Below are 25,672 nucleotides of genomic sequence, written 5' to 3'. Positions count from 1 at the left end.
TTTTAGAATCATTTACCATCATTGTTTTGGAATCATTGTTCTTAGTGAAGTCTTCTTCAGCTCTCCCATCCCTCAGCGGTCATTCTTCTGAATTCCTATAACCCTAGACTTTAATTTCCTGAATGTGACATAATATACTCCTTAGAAATAATAAAGCAAATGAAAACAATATTTATCCCTCGTAGGATGTGTGCCAACCTCTTCAACCTAGTCCAGCTTAGGACACAGTTTTTTACTTGGATTTCATTGAGACCCAGGGTTCTTTATTTTTCTTCCTATTAGCTGAGAACAACAAGAAGCTGAAGCCCTATCACAGGTCTATGTCAAGTACTCCCTGAGTTTCTGGGTTTCTGGCTTCAATACCATAGATCCACCTTAATGTGAGTTTTGCCCCTCACAGAAGGTTTTGCTCAATTATTCATTTACTCATTGATTTATTCATTTTTTTAAAACAATGTCTCCTGTCCTTAAAAAACCTTGGCACCAGTCATATTGACACAGTATGAGTTCTAGGAATTGTAAATTAGTCACATTAATACTAACCATGTTGCCCAGTAACACTAAAACAACCTACTTGGGCATTCACATCATCTGGTAATATGCGACATGTCTAAAAATAACTCTTTTTAAAAAATAAAATATGACTCATTGTAACAACAGGAGCATGATTTCAAGCACACAGATTTTCTTTCTTTCAGAACCAAAGATCTCCTTAGTTATTGACTGTGTACCTGATTTCTCTGAAATTTAAAAAGAATACCAATATTATCAATAATTGAAAATGCCATTAAGTATAAAGAAGTTTCTGTTTGCATTGGAATTATATTTCTACCTTAAAATGAAATTATCATAGTACAAGTTTATTTCATAATACCATTATTAGAAATGCCATTTTTTCTTGGGTTAGATTAGGCTTAAATGAACAGTACTATGGCTATTTTTTCATGCAAAAGATTAAGGCACTAAATGTAGTCTCACAAATAAACTAATGAATAGAGTAAGTTACACTTGTGAAATTTATAGAGTTCAGACTTTGTGGAAATGCTTGAAGTTAAACTCATATTCTTCTAACCTTCCTTTTTAGGTATTTTAAGTATGATAGAACAAGGATTGATTCCACCAACAGCAAGAATTACCTTTCAGAATCCACCCATTACACCCAGAGCAGCTCCTCTGCATAGTTTTGATGAAGCACGTAAGATTTTGACTACTGGTAAGACAGTCTTGCCTGTATGTTAGTTGGGGATACACAGAAATTACCAAAATCTTTTATCTTCAATAATAGGACAGGAAGAAACTTGTAATGAATCTAAGTTTCACTTTACTGAATAAAGTAACTTTAGTCTCTTTGTGAAATACCTACTCAGGGCCTGTGTTCTCTATGTGTTAGAAAGTTGGTATTTTCAAGGGATTTGCAGCTTGGTTGGGAAAATAAGACAAATATAATAAAAACAAATAACAATACAAAGTATTATAGACTGAAAACCAAATGGATGTTAAAGTCTAGTACTATAGGTGTTCAGAGGAATGATCGCTGAGAGGTGAGATAATAGAAGACTTCAAAGAGGAGGCTGGATGAAATAGGAGAAAAGCACTGACCTGGGAATCTATAAACTAGTTGCGGAACCTCACGCAAGCCATTTACTTTCTCTGGGCCTCAGCTTTACCAGTTATAAAATGAGGGGTTTTGGCTAAATTAATCCTTCTGTTCAACAAATATTTGTTGAATGCTTGCTTTATCCAAGGTAGCTGGGGAGAAGGTAGCTTGCTTTATCCAAGGTAGCTGGGGAGAAGCTATCCAAGGTAGCTGACAGAGAATAAGTCAGACAACATTTCTACTCTCATGGTGCTTAGAGTCTAGCAGGTAAGTAAATGAGAATTTAAGCTAGGGATAAGTGCTAGAAATAAAATAAAACAACATGGACTAGAGAGTGATGAAAGGAAGTGATTGCTTTGCTTGGGAGGGAAGGGTCAGGGAATGTGTCTTGGAAGACGTTGAGATCCAGATGATGAGAAGGAGCCAGTCATGTAAAGATCTAGGGAACAGTATTTCAGATGTAGGACAGCACAGGCACAATGGCCTGGGGCACTAAGGAGGGAATGAGCAAGAAGGCTAGTGTGGCTAGAGGGCCAAGAGAGAGGGAAGAGATAAGGCTGGAGAGGTAGAGAAGACTGAAATGATGTAGGGTAGAGCAGGACTATGAGTTGTCCTCAATGTTCATTCTCCCCTACTTCCACAGTAATAGAGTCATGGGTGGGCACATGTCAGCTTGGCCAAAGACAACATTTTCTAGTCTTCCTTTCAGTTAGGTGTGCCATGTGCCCAGGTTCTAGACAATGAGGTTGTAAGCAGAAGTGGAAAGGGAAACTTCTGGGCATGGCTTCCCCTTCTCATTTTTCATCTCTGGCTAGCTGGGATGCAGATGTGACGAGCAAGCACTTTGGAGCCAAAGATGGAACTCCAGGTTGAGTCTGGCAGAGATGCCCTGACAACCTGCGACTATCTTCCTTTCAACACTTGTGTGAGAGAGAAATAAACTCTTAATTTGTTTAAGCCACTCAGTATATCTTAGGATCTTTCTTTTTAAATGCCTTAGACTATAGCAGAACCAGTATGGCAGCCTTTCAAACCATGATGAGGAGTGGATTTAATCCTAATTACAATGAGAACTCACTGAAAAGTTTAAACAGGAGGATGAGGTGATCTGATTTATATTTTAATAAGACCATTCTGACTGCTTTACAGATAATGAATCATAGGGGAGCATGAGTAGAACCAAGAAGACTAGTTAAAAGGCTATATTGGTAAACCAGGTGAGACATGACGGTGGATTTGAGGAGGATGGTATCAATGGATATGAGGAGAAGTGAACAAATTCAGGTTATGTTTTGGAGGTGGAGCCATGAGGACTGGCTGATGGATAGGAATGAGGGAAAGAGAGGCATCAGGGATAAATATATATGAATGTATGTATGAACATACCCCAATTTTGTATCCATTCTACTGCTGATGGGAATTTCAGTGGTTTATACCATAGAGCTATTATGAGTAATACCATTATGAACATTCTTGTACATGTCTTTTAATGTAAATATATATGCATCGCTGTTGGATACATATCAAAAAGAGGAATTGCTGAGTCACAGGGTAAATATATGCTCAGTTTTAGTAGATAATGCCAAACAGTTTTCCAAGGTGTTTATACTGATTTATTTTCCTACTAGCAATATATGAGCATTCCAGATCATATATATCTTTGTCAACACTTGATATTTCCTTTTGTTTGTTTGTTTTGCCATCCTGAAGACTCTGTTGTGGTAGCTCTTTGTGGCTTTAATTTCTGTTTCCCTGATCACCCATAACGTTGAGCAGTTGTTTTGATATGTGTATTGGTCATTTGAATATCTTCCTTTGTAAAGTGATTTAGAACTTTAACATTTCTTTTTTTTTTTTAATGGGTTGTCTTTCTTTTTCTTAGTTATTTATAGGAATTATGTATGTATTCTGGGTACTAATTTTTTATCAGTTATATATATTACAAATAATTTTTTTATTCTATGGCTTGGTATTTCATTCTCCTACTGGTGACTTTGTTTTTAACTAAACTTCTGATTTTGAGATAACTGTAGATTCACATGCAGTTGTAAGAAATAATACAACGAGCTCCTTCGTACTCTTAACTCAGTTTTTCCCAATAATAATATATTGCCAAACTATAGTACAATATGACCACTGAAATATTGATTCAGCCAAGATACTGAACATTTTCACCACAAGGATTCCTCATGTTGTCTTTTTATAGCCACAGCCGCTCCCCTCTCACCCCGCAGCCCTTTAAACCCTGGCAACCACTAATCTGTTCTCCATTTCTATAATTTTATCATTTCAAATATGTTAGATAAATGGACTCATACAATGTGTAACATTTTGGGATTTTTTTTTTCACTCAGCATAATTCTCTGGAGATTTTATCCAGGTTGTTGCTTATATCAGTAGTTTATACCTTTTTACTGCTGACTAGTAATCCAGAGTATGAGTGTACCACAGTTGTTAAACCATTCACCAGCTGAAGGATGTATGTGTTGTTTCCAGTTTTTGGCTACTATGAATAAAGTTGCTATAAACATTTGTGTACAGGTTTTTGTATGAACATATGTTTTCATTTCTTTAAGATAAATGCCCGGAGCATAATTGCTGGATCTCATGGTAGTTGCATGCTTATTTCCTCTACATACACTTAGAGCCACATCAGACAGTGTTATAATTTTTGTTTCAAACGTCATATATAATTTAGAAAACTGAAGAGGAAAAAGGAAGTCTATTGTTTTTACCCATATTTTTGTTTTACCATGTTCTTCTTTTCTGATCTGCCAAGATTCCTTCTTTTATCATTTCCCTTCAATTTAGAGAATTTTCTTTAGCCATTGCTTAGCCATTATACTAGTGACCCTAAATTATCTTCATTTTTCTTCATCTTACAATGTCTTGATTTCTCCTTTATTCCTAAAGGATATCTTCACTAGATATAAGATTCTGGGTTGACAGTGCTTTTCTTTCAGCACTTAAAAAAACTGTGCCACTTTCTTTTCTTCTCCATGGTTTCTGATGAGAAATCCACTGTCTTTTGAATTTTTTCCTCATGTAGGTAAGGTGTTGTTTTTCTCTTCCTGCTTTCAAGATTTTTCTCTGTCTTTAGTTTTTAGAAGTCTGACTGTGTCTTAGTGTGGATTTCTTTGGTTTGATCCTGTTTGGGTTTGGCTCATCTTGAAGCTGTAGGTTTATATATTTTGCCAAATTTTGGGAGTTTTCACCCAGTATTTCTTTGAGTACTTTTTTCAGCTTTGCCCTCTATCGTTTCTCCTTCTGGGCTACAATGATACAAATGTTAGATCTCTTGCTACAATCCCACAGGTCCTTGAGGCTCTGTTACTCTTTTTCCCCCAGTCTATTTTCTCTCCATTGATCAGACTGGGTAATTTCTATTTTTCTGTCTTCTAGTTCAGGGGTCCCCAACCCCTGGACCGTGGACCGGTACGAGTCCATTTCCGGTCCGTGGCCAGTTAGGAACCAGGCCGCACAGCAGGAGGAGAGCGGCGGGCAAGTGAGCAAGCAAAGCTCCGTCTGCTGCTCCCCATCACTCGCATTACCACCTGAAGCATCCCCCCACCCCATCTGTGGAAAAATTGTCTTCCACAAAACTGGTCCCTGGTGCCAAAAAGGTTGGGGACCACTGTTCTAGCTCACTGATTCCCCTGCCCCCTACATTCTGTTTTTGAGCCATCCACTGAATTTGTATTTAGATGACCATAGTTTTCTGTTCCAAAATTTCAATTTGTTAAAAAATATACACTTAAAAATGGTTAAGATGGTAAATGTATTGTGGGGGTTTTTTTTGTTGTTTCTTTGTTTGTTTTTTGCCACACCACGCAGCTTGTGGGATCTTAGTTCCCCAACCAGGGCTTGAACCCAGGCCACAGCAATGAAAGTGCTGAGTCCTAACCACTGCACCACCAGAGAATTCCCTGTTACGTGTATTTTTTTTAATATTTTATTTATTTATTTATTTATTTGGTTGCGCCGGGTCTTAGTTGCAGCAGGCATGCTCCTTAGTTGCAGCTTGCTGGCTCCTTAGTTGTGGCACATGGGCTCAGTTGCGGCAGGCGGGCTCCTTAGTTGTGGCATGCAAACTCTTAGTTGCGGCATGCATGTGGGATCTGGTTCCCTGATCAGGGGTGGAACCCAGGCCCCCTGCATTGGGAGCATGAATTTAACCACTGCACCACTAGGGAAGTCCCTGTTATGTGTATTTTAACACAATTAAAAAATTCAACTTGGTTCCTCTTTATATATTCTATTTCTTTGTGGAATCTTTCTATTTCTTTGCTGAGTTTTTATATTTTTTCATTTGTTTCAAGTGTTTCTGTAATTGCTTGTGGAACATTTTTATGATGGCTGCTTTAAAACTTTGGTCAGGTAAATTCTAAGACCTCTGTCATCTCAGTGCTGGTATCTATTCCTTGTTTTTTTACTCAGTTTAAGATCTTCTTGGTTCTTGGTATGGTGAGTGATTTTCAATAGAAACTTTGACATTGTGGGTATTATGTTGTAAGACTCTGGTTCTTATTTAATCTGTTTTATCTGGTTCCTCTGACACCCCTATTAATTCCCTATGCATCTGAGGAATAAGCCAAATTAGCTATGATATATCATCTTGTTAATGTATTGCTAGATTTCATTTGCTAATATTTTATTTACCATTGTTGTTCATGTGTGAGGCAGTCCTAAATTTTCCCTTTCCTATGTTTTCCTTAGGTTTTAGTATCCAGGTTAGTTTTGCCTTCAGTGAGTGAGTACTATCTCTTTTTATATTCTCTGGAAGAGTCTGGATAAAATTGGTAATATTTCTTTCTTAAAGAAATAAGTTTGGAAGAATTTGACAGTGAAGCCATTTGAATTTGTAGTTTTCTTTGGGAGTAGGTTTATAATTGTAGGTTTAATTCCTTTAACAGTTATAGGACTATTTTGATTATCTCTTTTGTCTGTTTCAGTTCAGTAAATTAACTTTGTCTAAGAAATTTGTCCATTTTATTTAAACCTTCAAATTTATTGGAATAAGGTTGTTTACAATATCCTCTAATTATTTTTGTAACATCTGTAAAATCTGTGGTGATGTACATTTTCATTCCTGATGTTGGTTATTTACGCCTTTCTGTTTTTTCCTTGATCAGTCTCTCTAGGAGTTTATCCATTTTATTATTATTTTCAAAGAACCAAATTTTGACCTTACTGATTCTTTCTACTAGATATTTGTTTTCTATTTTATCGGTATCTGCTCTTACCTTTATTATTTCTTCCTTCTTTTTACTTTTTCGAGGTTTAATTTTCCTATTTTCTTAACTTATTGGTACACACCCTTAGCTCATTAATTTCAACTGTTTTTTTTTCTGATATATAAACAGAAGGTTATAAATTTCACACAAAGCACTACTTCAGCCAAATTCCCTAAGTTTGTTATGTCATATTTTCATTATCATTTAATTGAAAACATTTTCTATTTTCCATTGCGATTTCTTCTTCAACCCATGGGATATTTAGAAGTATATAAATTTGAGTATTTTCTACGTATCCTTTTTGTTATTGATTTCCAGCCTAACTCCACTGTTTAGAGGACACACTATGTATGCTTTCAATTATTTGAAATCTGACTTGCTTCTTGGTCTTTGCATATGATCAACTTAGATGAGCACATATTCTGCATTTATTAAGTGCAGTGTTATGAATATATTCAATTAAATCAACTTAATCATGTTATTCAAATTTATGTCTCTATTAATTTTTTTTTGCCCATTTATTCCATCCATTGCTAAGAGAGGTATGTTAAAGTCTCAAACTATGATTGTAAATTTGTCTATTTCCTTTTATTTTTTGTCAGTTTTTTCTTAATATCACACATATTTTTAATTTACTCTTTACAGAAGGAAATGTATTTTTCACCAAAAGTAAGAAGTGCACTAAAAAGTAAGAATCAGTTTTAAGCAGGGGTGAACAAACTTTTTATGTAAAGGGTCAGATAGAAAATATTATAAGCACTGCATGCCACATATAATCTCTGTACATATTCTTTTTATTTTGTTTTGTTTTGTTTTTGCAACCTTTAAAAATTGTAAAATCCTTTCTTAGCTTGAGGAACATAGAAAAACAGGCTACAGGCCAGATTTGGACTATGGAATACTTGACTTTAAGTATTAAAGTTTAATGTATTCCAGTAATTATGTTGAGAGCCAAATAAAATTTAAATCAATAGGTATATTTGTACACTGACTATATGCCCAGTTTCCAACATTTTATCCTTTGTACTTTCAATATTATGAAATACTTCTGGGTTTCTTTAATGTGAATTTTTTTTTCTGGCATCACGTCCTCTGGAACATGTTCACCCTTTCATCACAACCACTTTTCTCATTTTTGTCAGTAAGTTAACCTTAAAGTTCCTCTAGCTGCATTACCAGAGTCTTGTGAATGGTGGCAATACCAACATTCCAATAGTCAGCTATTTCTTCTAGAATTCTACTTATAATCAAGTTTTATTTCACTTTCAGCACTATCAGTTTTCAGTTTTTTTGCTGCACTTTCAGCTTTGTTAACCAATTCTATCTTTCAATTATCAATTTTTGTAAAAAATCATGTGGATTTGTCACTGAGAGAAAAGAAGGCAATACCACTACATTCTTTGCAGTCTGTGTGTGAACCCAAAAGCAGATACACAGTGGCCAATCACTGATCATGATATGCACCTTTCACTTACATAATGATTTGTGGAACAAAGATCTAGCAGCAAAGTTTGTGCTTTATGCCATTACTGACAGTTACTATACCATGGTAACTGAAATTTGAACCCTGCTGTTGGGGGACTGGTATTATTTAACTAAACTGTGGTACCAAATTTGTGCCTATTGGAATGGTACAAAATGAAGACTCTTTGTATATTAAATGTGAATGGTCTAAACACACCAGTTGAAAGACACAGATTGTCAGATTGGATAAATAAGCAAGATTCAACTATATGTGGTCTATAAGAAACTCACTTTAAATACAGAGACATAGAGAAGTTAAAATAGAAGGGAGGGGAGGGGAGAAGTGATAAATCTTACTTACAGAAGAATTCCAAATAATATAAGTAGTTATTCCTCCCTCCAGGAGGTGGAGCTTAATTCTCCCTCCTTTGAATGTGGGCTGGACTTAATGACTCATATCCAAATAATAGGGTATGGAAAGGGGAAAAATAAAAAATTTACAGAGGAGAAGACTGGCAAACCCTACCTTAACCAAGGATAATACATCATGACCATGTAGGGTTTATCCCAGGAATGCAGGACTTTCTCAACACTTAAAAGTCAATGTAAGTAACTCAGAAAGAGAAAAACAAATACTGTATGCTAACACATATATATGGAATTAAAAAAAAAAAAAAGGTTCTGAAGAACATAGGGGCAGGACAGGAATAAAGACACAGACATAGAGAATGGACTTGAGGACACAGGGAGGGGGAAGGGTAAGGTGGGACGAAGTGAGAGAGTGACATGGACATATGTACACTAACAAATGTAAAATAGATAGTTAGTGGGAAGCAGCTGCATAGCACAGGGAGATCAGCTCCGTGCTTTGTGACCACCTAGAGGCGTGAAATAGGGAGGGTGGGAGGGAGACAAAAGAGGGAGGGGATATGGGGCTATATGTATACATATAGCTGATTCACTTTATTATACAGCAGAAACTAACATAACACTATAAAGTAATTAGACTCCAATAAAGATGTTTAAATAAAAGAAAAAAAAAGAAATAAACAAAAGAGATGGTATATAATTTTAAAAAGTCAATGTAAGTCATCATATCAATAGACTGAAGAAGAAAAATCATATGACCACCACAATATATAAAAATAAAATAAAATTCAACATCCATTTGAATTCAAAGCCTTAAGCAAATTAGGAATGTAAGGAACCTCCTCAGCCTGATATAGGATATCTACAGCTAAAATCTTACTTAATGGTGAAAGACCAACTGCTTTCTCCCTAAGATCAGGAATAATATAAGACTATCCACTCTCACCAAATCTATTCAACATTGTACTGAATGTCCTAGCCAATGCAATGAGGTAAGAAAAACAAAGGCACGCAGATGGAAAGAGAAGAAATAAAATAATCTCTTTGTAAACAGCATGATTACTACATGGAAAATCTGAAAGAATCTAATACACACACACACACACACAAAGCCACTAAACTGAATAAGGGAGGTTAGCATGGTTTCAGGATACAAGGTTAACATGCAAAATTAATTGAATTTCTATATACTAGAAAGGAACAATTGGAAATTGAATTTTAAAAACAATGCCATTAAAATAACACCAAAAAATGAAATACTTAGGTATGAAACTAAAAAATATGTACAAGATCTGTATGCTGAAAACTCCAAAATGCTAATGAAAAAAATTCAAAGAACACCTAAATAAATGGAAAGGTAAGCCATGTTTACCGGTTAGAAGACTTGATATTGTTATGATGTTAATTCTCCCAAAATTGTCTACAAATTCAAAGAAATCCAAATCAAGATCAGTAGACTTTTCTTGGTAGAAATTAACAAGTCAACTTTAAAATTTGTATGGAAAGGTAAAGATGGTACAATACCAAAACAATTCTGAAAAAGAAGAACATCAGAGGATTCATGTTATCTGAGTTAGTATAAAGCTAGATTATCAGGACAATGTGGTATCGGAAAAGGATAAAGACAGAGGTCAGTGGAACAGAATAGAGAGTTCACACATATACACTGATTTTTGACAAAAGTGCAAAGGCAATTCAAGGAGAAAGGACAGTCTTTTCAATAAATGATGCTTGAATAATTGAAGACAGCTATATATAGAACCTTGACCCATACCTTGCACCATATACAAAGATTTATTCAAAATGTGTCATAGAAGTCAGTGTAAAGCCTAAAACTATAAAACTTTTAGAAGAAAACAAAGGAGGGAAATCTTTGTTTTCTTGGGTTAAGCAGATTTCTTAGATGCCACACCAAAAGCATAATCCACAAGAGTAAAAAAACTAATATCTTAGCCTTAATCAAAACTTAAAACTTCTATTCTTTGAAAGGCAGTGTTAAGATAGTGAAAAGAAAAACTACAAATTGGGAGCTAATATTTCAAAACACATCCTTGATAAAGAATTTTTTCTCCAAAATATATAAAGAACTCTCATAATTCAATAATAAGAAAACAAGCAACCCGACAGAGCTTCAAAATGGCGGAGGAGTAAGATGTGGAGATCACCTTCCTCCCCACAAATACATCAAAAATACATCTACATGTGGAACAACTCCTACAGAACACCTACTGAACGCTGGCAGAAGACCTCAGACTTCCCAAAAGCCGAATACCAGACAACAGAAGCAAGAAGAACTATAATCCTGCAGCCTGTGGAACAAAAACCACATTCACAGAAAGATAGACAAGATGAAAAGACAGAGGGCTATGTACCAGATGAAAGAACAAGATAAAACTACATAAAAACAACTAAATGAAGTGGAGATAGGCAGCCTTCCAGAAAAAGAATTCAGAATAATGATAGTGAAGATGATCCAGGACCTCGGAAAAAGAATGGAGGCAAAGATCGAGAATATGCAAGAAATGTTTAACAAAGACCTAGAAGAATTAAAGAACAAACACCTAGAAGAATTAAAGAACAAACAAACAGAGATGAACAGTACAATAACTGAAATGAAAAATACACTAGAAGGAATCAATAGCAGAATAACTGAGGCAGAAGAATGGATAAGTGACCTGGAAGACAGAATGGTGGAATTCACTGCCGCAGAAGAGAATAAAGAAAAAAGAATGAAAAGAAATGAAGACAGCCTAAGAGACCTCTGGGAAAACATTAAACGCAACAACATTTGCATCATAGGGGTCCCAGAAGGAGAAGAGAGAGAGAAAGGACCTGAGAAAATATTTGAAGTGATTATAGTAGAAAAATTCCCTAACATGGGAAAGGAAATAGTCACCCAAGTCCAGGAAGCACAGAGAGGCCCATACAGGATAAATCCAAGGAGAAACATGCCGAGACACATAGTAATCAAATTGGCAAAAATTAGAGACAAAGAAAAATTATTGAAAGCAACAAGGGAAAAATGACAAATAACATACAAGGGAACTCCCATAAGGTTAACAGCTGATTTCTCAGCAGAAACTCTACAAGCCAGAAGGGAGTGGCATGACATATTTAAAGTGACGAAAGGGAAGAACCTACAACCAAGATTACTCTACCCGGCAAGGATCTCATTCAGATTTGACAGAGAAATGAAAAGCTTTACAGACAGGCAAAAGCTAAGAGAATTCGGCACCACCAAACCAGCTCTACAACAAATGCTAAAGGAACTTCTCTAAGTGGGAAACACAAGAGAAGAAAAGGACCTACAAAACCAAACCATAACAATTAAGAAAATGGTAATAGGAACATACATATCGATAATTACCTTAAACGTGAATGGATTAAATGCTCCAACCAAAAGACAGGTTCGCTGAATGGATACAAAAACAAGACCCATATATATGCTGTCTACAAGAGACCCACTTCAGACCTAAGGACACATACAGACTGAAAGTGAGGGGATGGAAAAAGATATTCTATGCAAATGGAAATGAAAAGAAAGCTGGAGTAGCAATACTCATATCAGATAAAATAGACTTTAAAATAAAGAATGTTACAAGAGACAAGGAAGGACACTACATAATGATCAAGGGATCAATCCAAGAAGAAGATATAACAATTATAAATATATATACACCCAACATAGAAGCACCTCAATACATAAGGCAACTGCTAACAGCTATAAAAGAGGAAATCGACAGTAACACAATAATAGTGGGGGACTTTAACACCTCATTCACACCAACGGACAGATCATCCAAACAGAAAATTGATAAGGAAACACAAGCTTTAAATGACACAATAGACCAGATAGATTTAATTGATATTTATAGGACATTCCATCCAAAAACAGCAGATTACACTTTCTTCTCAAGTGCACATGGAACATTCTCCAGGATAGATCACATCTTGGGTTACAAATCAAGCCTCATTAAATTTAAGAAAACTGAAATCATATCAAGCATCTTTTCTGACCACAATGCTATGAGATTAGAAATGAATTACAGGGAAAAAGCTGTAAAAAACACAAACACATGGAGGCTAAACAATATGTTACTAAATAACCAAGAGATCACTGAAGAAATCAAAGAGGAAATCAAAAACTACCTAGAGACAAATGACAATGAAAACACGATGATCCAAAACCTATGGAATGCAGCAAAAGCAGCTCTAAGAGGGAAGTTTATAGCAATAGAAGCCTACCTCAAGAAACAAGAAACATCTCAAATAAACAATCTAACCTTACATCTAAAGGAACTAGAGAAAGAAGAACAAACAAAACCCAAAGTTAGCAGAAGGAAAGAAATCATAAAGATCAGAGCAGAAATAAATGAAATAGAATGAAAGAAAACAATAGCAAAGATCAATAAAACTAAAAGTTGGTTCTTTGAGAAGATAAACAAAATTTATAAACCTTTAGCCAGACTCATCAAGAAGAAGAGGGAGAGGACTCAAATCAATAAAATTAGAAATGAAAAAGGAGAAGTTACAACAGACACCGCAGAAATACAAAGCATCCTAAGAGACTACTACAAGCAACTCTATGCCAATAAAATGGACAACCTGGAGAAATGGACAATTTCTTAGAAAGGTATAACCTTTCAAGACTGAACCCGGAAGAAATAGAAAATATGAAAAAACCAATCACAAGTAATGAAATTGAAACTGTGATTAAAAATCTTCCAACAAACAGAAGTCCAGGACCAGATGGCTTCACAGGTGAATTCTATCAAACATTTAGAGAAGAGCTAACACCCATCCTTCTCAAACTCTTCCAAAAAAATGCAGAGGAACACTGCGAAACTCATTCTATGAGGCCACCATCACCCTGATACCAAAACCAGAGAAAGATACTACAAAAAAAGAAAATTACAGACCAATATCAATGATGAATATAGATCCAAAAATCCTCAGTAAAATACTAGGAAACAGAATCCAACAGCACATTAAAAGGATCATACACCATGATCAAGTGGGATTTATCCCAGCGATGCAAGGATTCTTCAATATGTGCAAATCAATCAATGTGATACACCATATTAACAAGCTAAAGAATAAAAACCATATGATCATCTCAAGAGATGCAGAAAAAGCTTTTCACAAAATTCAACACCCATTTATGATAAAAAACTCTCCAGAAAGTGGGCATAGAGGGAACCTACTTCAACATAATAAAGGCCATATACGACAAACCCACAGCAAACATCATTCTCAATGGTGAAAAACTGAAAGCATTTCCTCTAAGATCAGGAACAAGACAACGATGTCCACTCTCACCACTATTATTCAACGTAGTTTTGGAAGTCCTAGCCATGGCAATCAGAGAAGAAAAAGAAATAAAAGGAATACAAATTGGAAAAGAAGTAAAACTGTCACTGTTTGCAGATGACATGATACTATACATAGAGAATCCTAAAGATGCCACCAGAAAACTACTAGCGGTAATCAATGAATTTGGTAAAGTTGCAGGATACAAAATTAATGCACAGAAATCTCTTGCATTCCTATACACCAATGATGAAAAATCTGAAAGAGAAATTAAGGAAACACTCCCATTTATCAAATGAAACAAAACAAAAACAAAACAAAAAGAATAAAATACCTAGGAATAAACCTACCTAGGGAGACAAAAGACCTGTATGCAGAAAACTATAAGACACTGATGAAAGAAATTAAAGATGATACCAACAGATGGAGAGATATACCATGTTCTTGGATCAGAAGAATCAATATTGTGAAAATGACTATACTACCCAAAGCAACCTACAGATTCAATGCAATCCCTATCAAATTACCAATGGCATTTTTCACAGAACTAGAACAAAAAAATCTTAAAATTTGTATGGAGACACAAAAGACCCCAAATAGCCAAAGCAGTCTTGAGGGAAAAAAACGGAGCTGGAGGAATCAGACTCCCTGACTTCAGGCTATACTACAAAGCTGCAGTAATCAAGACAGTATGGGGGCTTCCCTGGTGGCGCAGTGGTTAAGAATCTGCCCGCCAATGCAGGGGACACAGGTTTGAGCCCTGGTCTGGGAAGATCCCACATGCCGCAGAGCGACTAGGCCCATGAGCCACAAATACTGAGCCTGTGCTCTGCAATGGGAGAGGCCGCGACCAGGAGAGGCCCACGCACCGTGATGAAGAGTGGCCCCCGCTCGCCGCAACTGGAGAAAGCCCTCGCACAGAAACAAAGACCCAACACAGCCAAAAATAAATATAAATAAAATTTTTAAAAAGACAGTATGGTACTGGCACCAAAACAGAAATATAGATCAATGGAACAGGATAGAAAGCCCAGAGATAAACCCACGCACCTATGGTCAACTAATCTATGACAAAGGAGGCAAGCATGTACAATGGAGTAAAGACCATCTCTTCAATAAGTGGTGCTGGGAAAACTGGACAGCTACATGTAAAAAAATGAAATTAGAACATTCCCTAACACCATACACAAAAATAAACTCAAAATGGATTAAAGACCTAAATGTAAGGTCAGACACTATAAAACTCTTAGAGGAAAACACAGGAAGAACACTCTTTGACATAAATCACAGCAAGATCTTTTTTGATCCACCTCCTAGAGTAATGGAAATAAAAACAAAAATAAACAAATGGGACCTAATGAAACTTAATAGCTTTTGTAAAGCAAAGGAAACTACAAACAAGACAAAAAGACAATCCTCAGAATGGGAGAAAATATTTGCAAACAAATCAACGGACAAAGGAGTAATCTCCAAAATATATAAACAGCTCATGCAGCTCAATATTAAAAACACAAACAACCCAATCCAAAAATGGGCAGAAGACTTAAATAGACATTTCTCCAAAGAAGATATACAGATGGCCAAGAAGCACATGAAAAGTTGCTCATCACTAATTATTAGAGAAATGCAAATCAAAACTATAATGAGGTATCACCTCACACCAGTTAGAATGGACATCATCCGAAAATCTACAAACAACAAATACTGGAGAGGGTGTGGAGAGAAGGGAACCCTCTTGCACTGTTGGTGGGATGTAAAGTAATACAACCACTATGGAGAACAGTATGGAGTTTCCTTAAAAAACTAAAAAGAGAATTACCATATGACCCAGCAATCCCACTACTGTGCATATACCCAGAGAAAACCATAATTCAAAAAGACACATGCACCCCAATGTTCATTGCAGCACTACTTACAATAGCCAGGTCATGGAAGCAACCTAAATGCCCATTGACAGACGAATGGACAAAGAAGATGTGGTACATATATACAATGGAACGTTACTCAGCCATAAAAAGGAACGAAATTGGGTCATTTGTAGACATGTGGATGGATCTAGAGACTGTCATACGGAGTGAAGTAAGTCAGAAAGAGAAAAACAAATATCACATATTAACGCATATATGTGGAACCTAGAAAAATGGTATAGATGAACCAGTTTACAGGGCAGAAATTGAGACACAGATGTAGAGAACAAACGTATGGACACCAAGGGGGGAAAGCAGTGGTGGGTGGGGGTGGTGGTGTGATGAATTGGGAGATTGGGATTGACATGTATACACTGATGTGTATAAAATAAATGACTAATAAGAACCTGCTGTATAAAAAAATAAATAAAATAAAATTCAAAGAAAAATATTTGAGTTCAATAAAAAAAAGAAAGAGAAAAACAAATATTGTATATTAATGCATATATGTGGAACCTAGAAAAATGATACAGATGAACTGGTTTGCAGGGCAGAAATTGAGACACAGATGTAGAGAACAAATGTATGGACACCAAGGGGGGAAAGTGGTGGGATGTATTGGGAGATTGGGATTGACATATATACACTAATATGTATAAAATGGATAACTAATAAGTTGCTATATAAAAAAATAAATAAAATAAAAGCCAAATACCTTCTCTATCCACTGGGGAAAAAAAAGTAGATTGTAAAAGCTATTAAGAAAACATGAAATACCTATGATAAACCATGATGGAAAAGAACATGAAAAAGAATATATATATATGTATAACTGAGTCACTTTGTTGTACAGCCGAAATTAAACACAACATTGTAAATCAGCTATACTTCAATAAAATTTTTTTAAAAAGAGAAAAAAAAAAAACAAAAAACAAGCAACCCAATAACATAATGGACAAAAGATTTGAACAGACATTTTACCAAAGAACATAAATGAATGGTAAATAGATACATGAAAGTATGCTTAACATCATTAATCACTAGGGAAATAGAAATTAAAGCAGGTCTTAATAAATTTAAGAGAACGGAAATCACACCAAGGTTCTTTTCCAAACACAATGGTATGAAAGTAGAAATCAATTACAAGAGAAAAACTGGAAAATTCATAAATATGTGCAGATTAAACAACAGGCTCCAGAACACCCAATGGGTGAAAGAAGAAATCAAAAGGGAAATTTAAAATGATCGTGAGACAAATGGAAATACACCATACCAAATCTTATGGGATGCAAAAAAAGGAGTTCTAAGACAGAAGTTTATAGCAATAAATATCAACATTAAGAAAAAAGAAAAATCTGAAATAAACAACCCAACTTTACACTAAGAACAAACTAAGCCAAAAGATACAGGAAGGAAATAACAAAGACCAGAGTGGAAAGAAATGAAATAGAGACTAGAAAGACAAGGGAGACTAACAATGAAAAATAAGAGTTGTTTTTGGAAAGATAAACAAATATACAAACCTCTAGCTAGACTAAAAAAAGAGAGAAGACTCAAATAAATAAAAGCAGAAATGAAAGGAGACATTACAACACAGAAATACTAAGGATCATAAGAAACAACTATGAATAATTATATGCCAAAAAATTAGACAACCTAGAAGAAATGGATAAATTCCTGGAAACATAAATCTACCAAGTCTGAATCATGAAAAAACAGAAAATCTGAACAGACCAATTACTAGCAAGGAGATTGAACCAGTAATCAAAAACCTCTCAACAAAGAAAAGTCCAGGACCAGATGAGTTTACTGGTGAATTCCACCAAGCATTGAAAGAAAAATTAATAGCAATTCTTCTCAAATTATTCCAAAAAGTAAAGTAAGAGGGAAAACTTCCAAACTCATTTACTCTCATACCAAAGCCAGACCATGACACTACAAGAAAAGAACATAACAGGCCAATATTCCTGGTGAACATAGATGCAAAAATCCCCAAGAAAATATGAGCAAACTGAATTCAACAGCACATTAAAAGGATCACACACCATAATCAAGTAGGATTTATCCCTGAGATGCAAGGATGGTTCAACATACGCAAATCAATAAATGTAATACACCACATTAACAAAACAAAGGATAAAAATCATATGATCATCTCAGTAGCTGCAGAAAAAGTATCTGACAAAATTCAACATCCTTTCATGATAAAAACTCTCAAAAAACTGGTATAGAAGAAACATACTTCAACATAATAAACGCCATATATGACAGACCACAGACCACTTTTTTATACTCAAAATTTAAAAGCTAAAAGCTTTTCTTCAAGATCAGGAATAAGACAAGGATGCCCAGTCTTGCCACTTTTATTCAACATAGTTGTGGAAGTCCTAGCCAGAGAAATTAGGCAAGAAAAAGAAGTAAAAGGCATCGAAATCAGAGAGGAAGAAGTAAAACTGTCTCTGCAGATAACATAATATATACAGAAAACCCTAAAGTCACTACCAAAAAATGGTTAAAACTAATCAATGAATTCAGTAAAGTTGCAGTATACAAAAATCACTATACAAAAATCAGTTGCATTTTTATACACTAACAACTATAAGAGAAATTAAGAAAACAGGCCCATTAACAATAGCACCAAAAACAATAATGTACTTAAGAATAAGTTTAACCAAGGAGGTGAAAGATCTGTGCACTGAAAACTGTAAAACACTGATGAAAGAAGTTGAAGACACAAATAAATGGAAAGCTATTCTGTGTTCATGGACTGGAAGAATTAGTATTGTTAAAATGGTCATACTGCCCAAAGCAATCTGCAGATTCAATGCAATCCCTATTAAAAACCCAATAGCATTTTTCACAGAAATAGAAAAAATAATCCTAATATTCATATAGAACCATAAGAGACACCAAATAGTGAAAATAATCTTAAGAAAGAAGAACAAAACTGGAGGCATCACATTTCCTGATTCCAAACGGTATTACAAAGCTATAGTAACCAAAACAGCATGGTATTGGCATAAAAACAGACACATAGATCTATGGAACCAAATAGAGAGCCCAGAAATAAACTCATGCTTTTATGGCCAATTAATTTTTGCAAAGAATTCAATAATATACAATGGGGAAAGGTTAATCTCTTCAATAAATAGTGTTGGGAAAACCAGACAGCTACGTTAAAAAGAATAAAAGTGGGCCCTTATGTCATACCATACACAAAAATCGACTCAAAATGGATTAAAGACTTGAACATTAGACCTGAAACCATAAAACTCCTAAGGAAAAAGCATAGAGGATAAGCTCTTGGAAATGATTTTTTTTTTTCCCTGTGGATTTGACACCAAAAGCAAAGGCAACCAATGCAAAAATAAACAAGTTAGGCTACATCAAATTAAAAAGCTTTTGCACAGCAAAGGAAATCATCAACAAAATGAAAAAGCAACCTGTGGAAGGGGATAAAATATATGCAAACCACATATCCAATAAAGGGCTAATACACAAAATATACAAGAAACTCATACAACTCAATAGCAAAAAAACAAATAACCCAAAGTTTTCAATGGGCAAAGGACCTGAATAGACATTTTTCAAAAAAGACAAACAAATCCAACAGGGACATGAAAAGGTGATCAATGTCATAATCATCAGGGAAATGCAAATGAAAACAACAATGAAATATCACCTCACACCTGTTTGAATGGCCTTTATCAGAAAGACAAGAGATAACAAATGCCAATGAGGATATGGAGAAAAGGGAATCAGTGTACACTGTTGGTAGCAATATAAACTGGTAAAGCCACTATGGAAAACAATATGGAGGTTTCTCAATAACTTAAGAATAGAACCACCACATGATTCAGCAATTTCGCTTCTGGGTATATATCCAAAGGAAACGAAGTCATTATCTCCAGAGATATCTGTACTCCCATCTTCACTGCAGCATTATTCACAGTAGCCAAGGTATAGACACAAATTAAGTGTCATATATTTATAGTGGGATATTATTCAGTCTTAAAAAAGAAGGAAATTCTGCCATTTGGACAACATGGGTGAATCTGGAGGGTATTAATGTTAACTGAAATAAGCCCGACAGAGAAAGACAAATACCACATGGTATAGCTTATATGTGGAAGCTAAAAAAAAAAAAAAAAAGTCAAACTCATAGAAACACTGAGTAGAAAAATGGTTGCCAGGGTTTGAGGGGTGGGGGAAATAGGGAGAGGTTGGTAAAAGGGTACAAACTTTCAGCTACAAGATGAATAATGTCTGAGGAGCTAATGCATAACATGATGACTACAGTTGATAACACTGTATTGTATAATTGAAATTTGCTAAGAGAGTAGAAAAATGTTCTCACTAATAAAAAAAATAAAACCATGAGATGACGGATGTGTTAATTAACTAGATGGGGGAATCCTTTCAAATATATGTATATATCAAATATATCATCACAATGTACACTTTAAATACCTTACAATTTCATTTGTCAATTATACTTCAATAAAGCTGTAATTTTAAAAAAGGGAAGGAACAAATAAATAATATGAAAATGCAAAAAGGCAGAAACTACAGACAGGTAGAATTTTTAGAAAACATAATATGGTAACTTAATGCCAATACATTTTTAAAAACAAAATGAAAAATTTCCTAGAAAAATCTAAATTACCAAAGTTAGCTAAAGAAAAAATAGAAAACTTAAAGAAAACAATACCATTAGATAATTTGATTTGGTAGTCAAAAATATCTGTCTTACACAGGGACATGTGCACACATGCACACACACACAAATATACCAAACAAAACGGGCCTCAGGTCTTTTATAGGGAAGTTTTACCAACTTTAAAGGATCAGGTAATTCTTCTATTAAACTGTTCCATAGTAAAAGAGAAGAAGGAACGCTTACCAACTGATTTTATGATGCTACTGGGGTACCAAAACTGGATGAGGAGAGTGCAAGAAAAAAAATACATAAATCAATCTCAGGAACATAAAGGTAAACATTCTAAATAAAAGTTAGCAGTAGGTTTTTTACATTCATCATGATCAAGGAAGAATGTGAGGAAGATTCAACATTAGAACCATCTAACAATATAATTCGCCACATTAACAGATTAAAAAAGAAAAAACCCTGTGATCATCTCAATACATACTAAAATTTAAAAATCATACAATGCAATTCAACATTAATAATAAGAAAAAACTTCTGGGCAGAGTAGAAGTAGAAGAGAATTTTCTGAACCTGATTATTGTCTTCAACCAAAACCCCACAGCAAACAATGTTCTTAGTAGGGCAACTTTAGAAATATTCTATTTCCTCATTAAAAGCAGAGACAGTTGAGGGATGACCACTACTGCCATCATTACTACTGCCATCACTATTGAACATTGTTCCTGAGGCCCTTGCACATGCAGTAAGACAGAGCACAGTATAGAGAGAATAAGGAGGGGGAGAGAGGGGTACCAGTCAGGAGTGTATGTGACTGCAAATATCAGAAACCCTAACTACCTCATGGCTTAAACAATGAGGAGTTCATTTATCTCATAAGGAATCAGGAAGTAGGAAGTCTAGTGCTGATGATGCTGATACACCGGGTTAGAACGAGTCTCTGCTTTTACCTTCTTTAGCATGTTTCATTTCATCCTCATGCTTGCTAACTCACAGCTCTAAGATGACTCCTGCAGATGTGGGCCTTAACATACACACTCCAGGCAGAAAGAGGGGAAAATAGTGGCACCAATCTCTTCCCAGAAGCCCCGGGTTGGACTTCACTTCTCACTGATCACATGGCCACTGTTAGGTACAAGAAAGGCTGAGAAAGTGAATGTCCAGGGATAAGAGTAGGATTAGGATTAGGATTTGGGACACACTTATACTAAATACTTAGGATGATAAATTATGCTTGGTTTAATCCATTCATGAAATTCTGGTCTAATCCATTCATGGATATTAAATATATTCAATATCTGGGGCATACCTGTACTACACCGTTACTTGTTGTTTGTCTAAAGTTTAAATTTCACTGTGTGCCCTTTAAAAATTTTTTTTTTTGCTAAATCTGGAAACCCTAGAAGCTGGGGATGTTATTACCCTGAAAAAATTGAGGTTCTAAAATCAGCAAGGAAGAAGGGGGTATGGCTTCTTGGGAGGCACATGCCAATAACTACCACAGAAACATACAAATTTCTCTAAAAAGACAAGATTTTTTTCCCTGACATTGACACTGGCAAAATTTATCCAACAGATTTTTCCAGAAGGTTAACTGAGTAGCAAAACAGGCAGTGCCTTAGGATGTAGACACATTCTTCAAATGCATGTGTCCCATAAAATCCAAGGCTACATGAAGTTATAAATTTAATGATAGAATTTCTGCAGGTAACTAAGAAAAACCTCAAAAAAATTTTTTTAGAGATACCATTAACTGGATTATCCATGTGAAATTACAAATCTTTTAGATCTTCATTCTACCAAATTTCACTGAAATTTTAATAAATTCCTTTAAAAATCATGCCCACTTCTCAGCTGCTATTTTGTTTCATCATGGGAATTTAACCATAAATCTCATTTGTCTGCAGGAACCTGAAAGTTAAACAAAAAGTATACTGAGCTTGCAGATAATAGGAATAACAGGTTTTATGGGTGAATTTGTGGACTCACAGTAGCCTGGGTATACAGTGTGAACTGACCTCCAAAGTAGGAGAGCCAGGTTCAAGTGGACAGTGGGGTAGGACATCACAGAAGTCAAGGCAAAAACTTGTAGGATGAAAATGGAGTCTTCACACACTACAGCTGTCCCTCGGTATCCTCAGGGGATTGGTTCCAGGACCCCCAGTGGATACTCAAATCTGCGGATGCTCGAGTCCCTCCTATAGTATGGCATTGCACAGTTGGCCCTCTGTATTCCCGGGTTCTGCATCTGTGGATTCAACCAACCGTGGATGGAAATTGGCTGAATCTGCGGATGCAGAATCCATGGATACAGAGGAGCGACTGTATAGCCAATTGCCCAGCCTTAGGGAAGTTGGTGGGCAGTCTCGCAGTCCTGGAGGATCGCTGGAAGACAGGGAAACCAGGAAGGCGGTAAAAGGGGGTTGGTGATTTTTTTGTGCTAAGACTCTGGACTTCCTGCTACTTTTAAAGAGATGGCTGAAGATACTCCTTGCAGCCCACTTGAGGCAATGTGAGAGAACTGAGTCCTCAAAGTGGAATTCTAAATCGTATACTGATGTGTTGTATTTAACGAATATCTGTCAGTTCTTTCTAACATTGTTGTTAGAGAACTGACAGAAAAGGGGTGGACTAAGGAAGTGAGTTGAAAGAAGCCTCACTTCTTTGACTGAATTAACTATTTAAATAAATTATTTGTTCTCTTTCTTAGAAAGAGTAGGGTAAGGATTTTTCTCTCCTGAGAATGTCAGATTTGAGCTTTTCTGTAAAGGGCAGTTGGGTTTGCTGCCAGGCAACAGGAGAGATTCCATTTCTCTTCCAAGCATTGTCTAGCACGTAGGCTTACCCCCCACTGACTAGATGTGTTCTCCAAAAGTTGTTGCTTATAGATTTAATTAATTTCAAAAATAATATTTACTTGTGTTTTTCACTTGTTTTATTTACCCAAAGCCATTTTAATTCTTTAGAATTTTCTTTTTAAATGACTATACATTAGAATAGTCCATCTTATATAGTTATATTTATTTACCTTTTAAGGGAACTTGGGAATACGGCTATTTAAAGAAATCTTATAGCGAAACATTTTATAAGACAAAGATAACTCTCTAAATTGCTTGCTTTTAAAATCTGCCTTTTCCTCTAGGAAATTTGCATAAGGGGAGCTGACCTTATGTTCTGATGGAACTGTTGCCCTTCCAAGCTCTTTGCTTTCCTTTTGAAGTCAATTATCACAAATGTTTCATTGAATTGATACAAGAACGACTGGTAGTGAACAGTGAATGGGTGACAGAGCCATCTGACTTTCAAGGTGCAAACCCAGTAGCATCAACCCAATGAATCAGTCTCTCTTTCTGGAAGAGGTAACATTGCACCACTTCCATCCACAGCCCCTTTCGCTACACCCCAGAGAACACAATCGATTCCAGCGGAAGTGAAGAATCCCTCTCTCAGGAAACAAAGATCAGAGGTATTCATATTCCTAACTAACGAAAGAAAATTGTTCTGATTTACAATATTCTCAGTGAGATTTTTGGTAATACGCACATGTTATCGAGTTGTACCTTTCACATAGAAATAAATACTATTTCAGCTGCTGCTGGAATGCATTTGATTTTAAAAGGGAAGATTGTTATGCAGGTAAACTCTACTATGACAATATCAGTAGGATCTAAAAAATTCCATCATGTTGCGTTATTTCGAGATTAACTAAATGACTGAGTCAATCTCTACTGCTAGCTGGTCAAGGGCCCAGGAGTCTGGAATAGTTTTGTATTTCAAATTACAAAATTTGAAATTTGTGTTGCATAGGGTATGCTATTGTGAGGTTCCATTTATCTTTAAGCATAGGATAATAAAGCAAGTTCCCCAATTTTGTACAGATACCTTAATGCGGAAGGGAAAGGAAATCTGTATTCTCTAACATTAGGATCTCACAGTACAACATGCTCAACCTTACAGAGATTCTCCTGGTTTAAAGGTGCTGGACTTTTGTAGCTTGCTTTCTTATGTTTACGAGCCACAGACAGACGAGTAATAACTGAGACTTTTCACCACAGAAGGAGACAGCTGGCAGTGTTTTTTTTTCTGGGCTTACCCTATGTGGTCATGTTTACAGCTGCTCCCATTTTTTTAAAAAAAAAGAAAGGAAGAAAGAAAGAGAAATTGAAGAGTGGCACAGAAGAAATTAATCCTACTATGTCTGCATAGTAAACGGTTACCTGTTCTTTCCAGACCTTCATCTTTTAATGCCCACATCTTCCTCAAGATGTTTTCACTGTATTTGCAGCACTGGTGGGCTGTTTCCCCTTAAGAGATTTCCAAGCTCTTTATGTAGCAGTATGTCATGTGACACCCCAGTTGTCATGGCAAATATTTGTGTTTCATGAAAAACATGGGTTAAAAAAAATCAATGTAAATGGCCAAATCCCAAGACAGACAGGCCTTCAGGCTAGTGTTTGGCCTGCACCATGATTGTTTCAGATTCAGCTGTTTAACAGGCTGTGCGAAGGCCATGGGCTAATGTGCATAATGGGAACAGGCAGGCGCACCTGTTTTGATTCTCACCGTGTTCGAGCTCTCAGGTTCCACAGTTTATAGGTAACAGATCTACAGGTAATATAAATATGACTGTGTTTTAGCCAGTAAGTGGCCTATCTCAAAAAAAAAATTACTTTAAATAATGACATTTCCTGAGTGCTAATTAACCCTGCCTTTAACCTCTTCCCTATTGACTTCATGAAGCTTTCCCCTACTGCTAAAAGCAGTAATATTTGAAGACTTCCCCGTGGTCCCGAATTAGTACATTTCTGAATTGACTCTTCAACGGTAAATGAAATTATTCATAGACTCTGTGGAAAGTGTCCTAGCATGGAAGTTAAAAGGCTAAGAGAAAGACTGTGATATGCCTGGACTCACGATAAACCCAGAACAGAGCTTGGATCAGTCCCCACCACCGGGCAGTGTGGTGCCACATGGAGAAACCCTTTCTTGCAAATACTTCTCTGCCTGTCCCCTAGAAGTGGGACTTGGCATCTGATTATAGTTGTTTTTGAAAATGTTTACTTTGTCAAACTCTTTCTTCAAAGCAAACAGGGCCCTTGGCAAGCAGAGCATCACTGTCTGGGGT

General features: G+C 35.8%; 1 protein-coding gene across 5 annotated transcripts in view; it reads left to right on the top strand.

Moving 5' to 3' along the window:
- Window positions 1–25,672, top strand: part of IQCH (IQ motif containing H) — a 213,489-nt gene that overhangs the window by 76,956 nt on the left and 110,861 nt on the right. For 4 of the 5 annotated variants that reach the window (XM_059912956.1, XM_059912955.1, XM_059912953.1 and 1 more), the window contains exons 1-2: window positions 1,096–1,213; window positions 23,934–24,013. In XM_059912956.1, coding sequence (XP_059768939.1) covers window positions 1,096–1,213; window positions 23,934–24,013 — 198 coding nt within the window. Of the gene's footprint in view, window positions 1–1,084; window positions 1,214–23,933; window positions 24,014–25,672 lie in introns of those variants that run through there. The other variant, XM_059912952.1, reaches the window with a different exon arrangement.

This window comes from Balaenoptera ricei, chromosome 2 (assembly GCF_028023285.1).
Source record: "Balaenoptera ricei isolate mBalRic1 chromosome 2, mBalRic1.hap2, whole genome shotgun sequence".
Classification (NCBI taxonomy): Eukaryota; Metazoa; Chordata; class Mammalia; order Artiodactyla; family Balaenopteridae; genus Balaenoptera; species Balaenoptera ricei.
The sequence above is the reverse complement of the archived record's forward strand: the minus strand, read 5'-3'. Positions and strand labels throughout refer to the sequence as shown.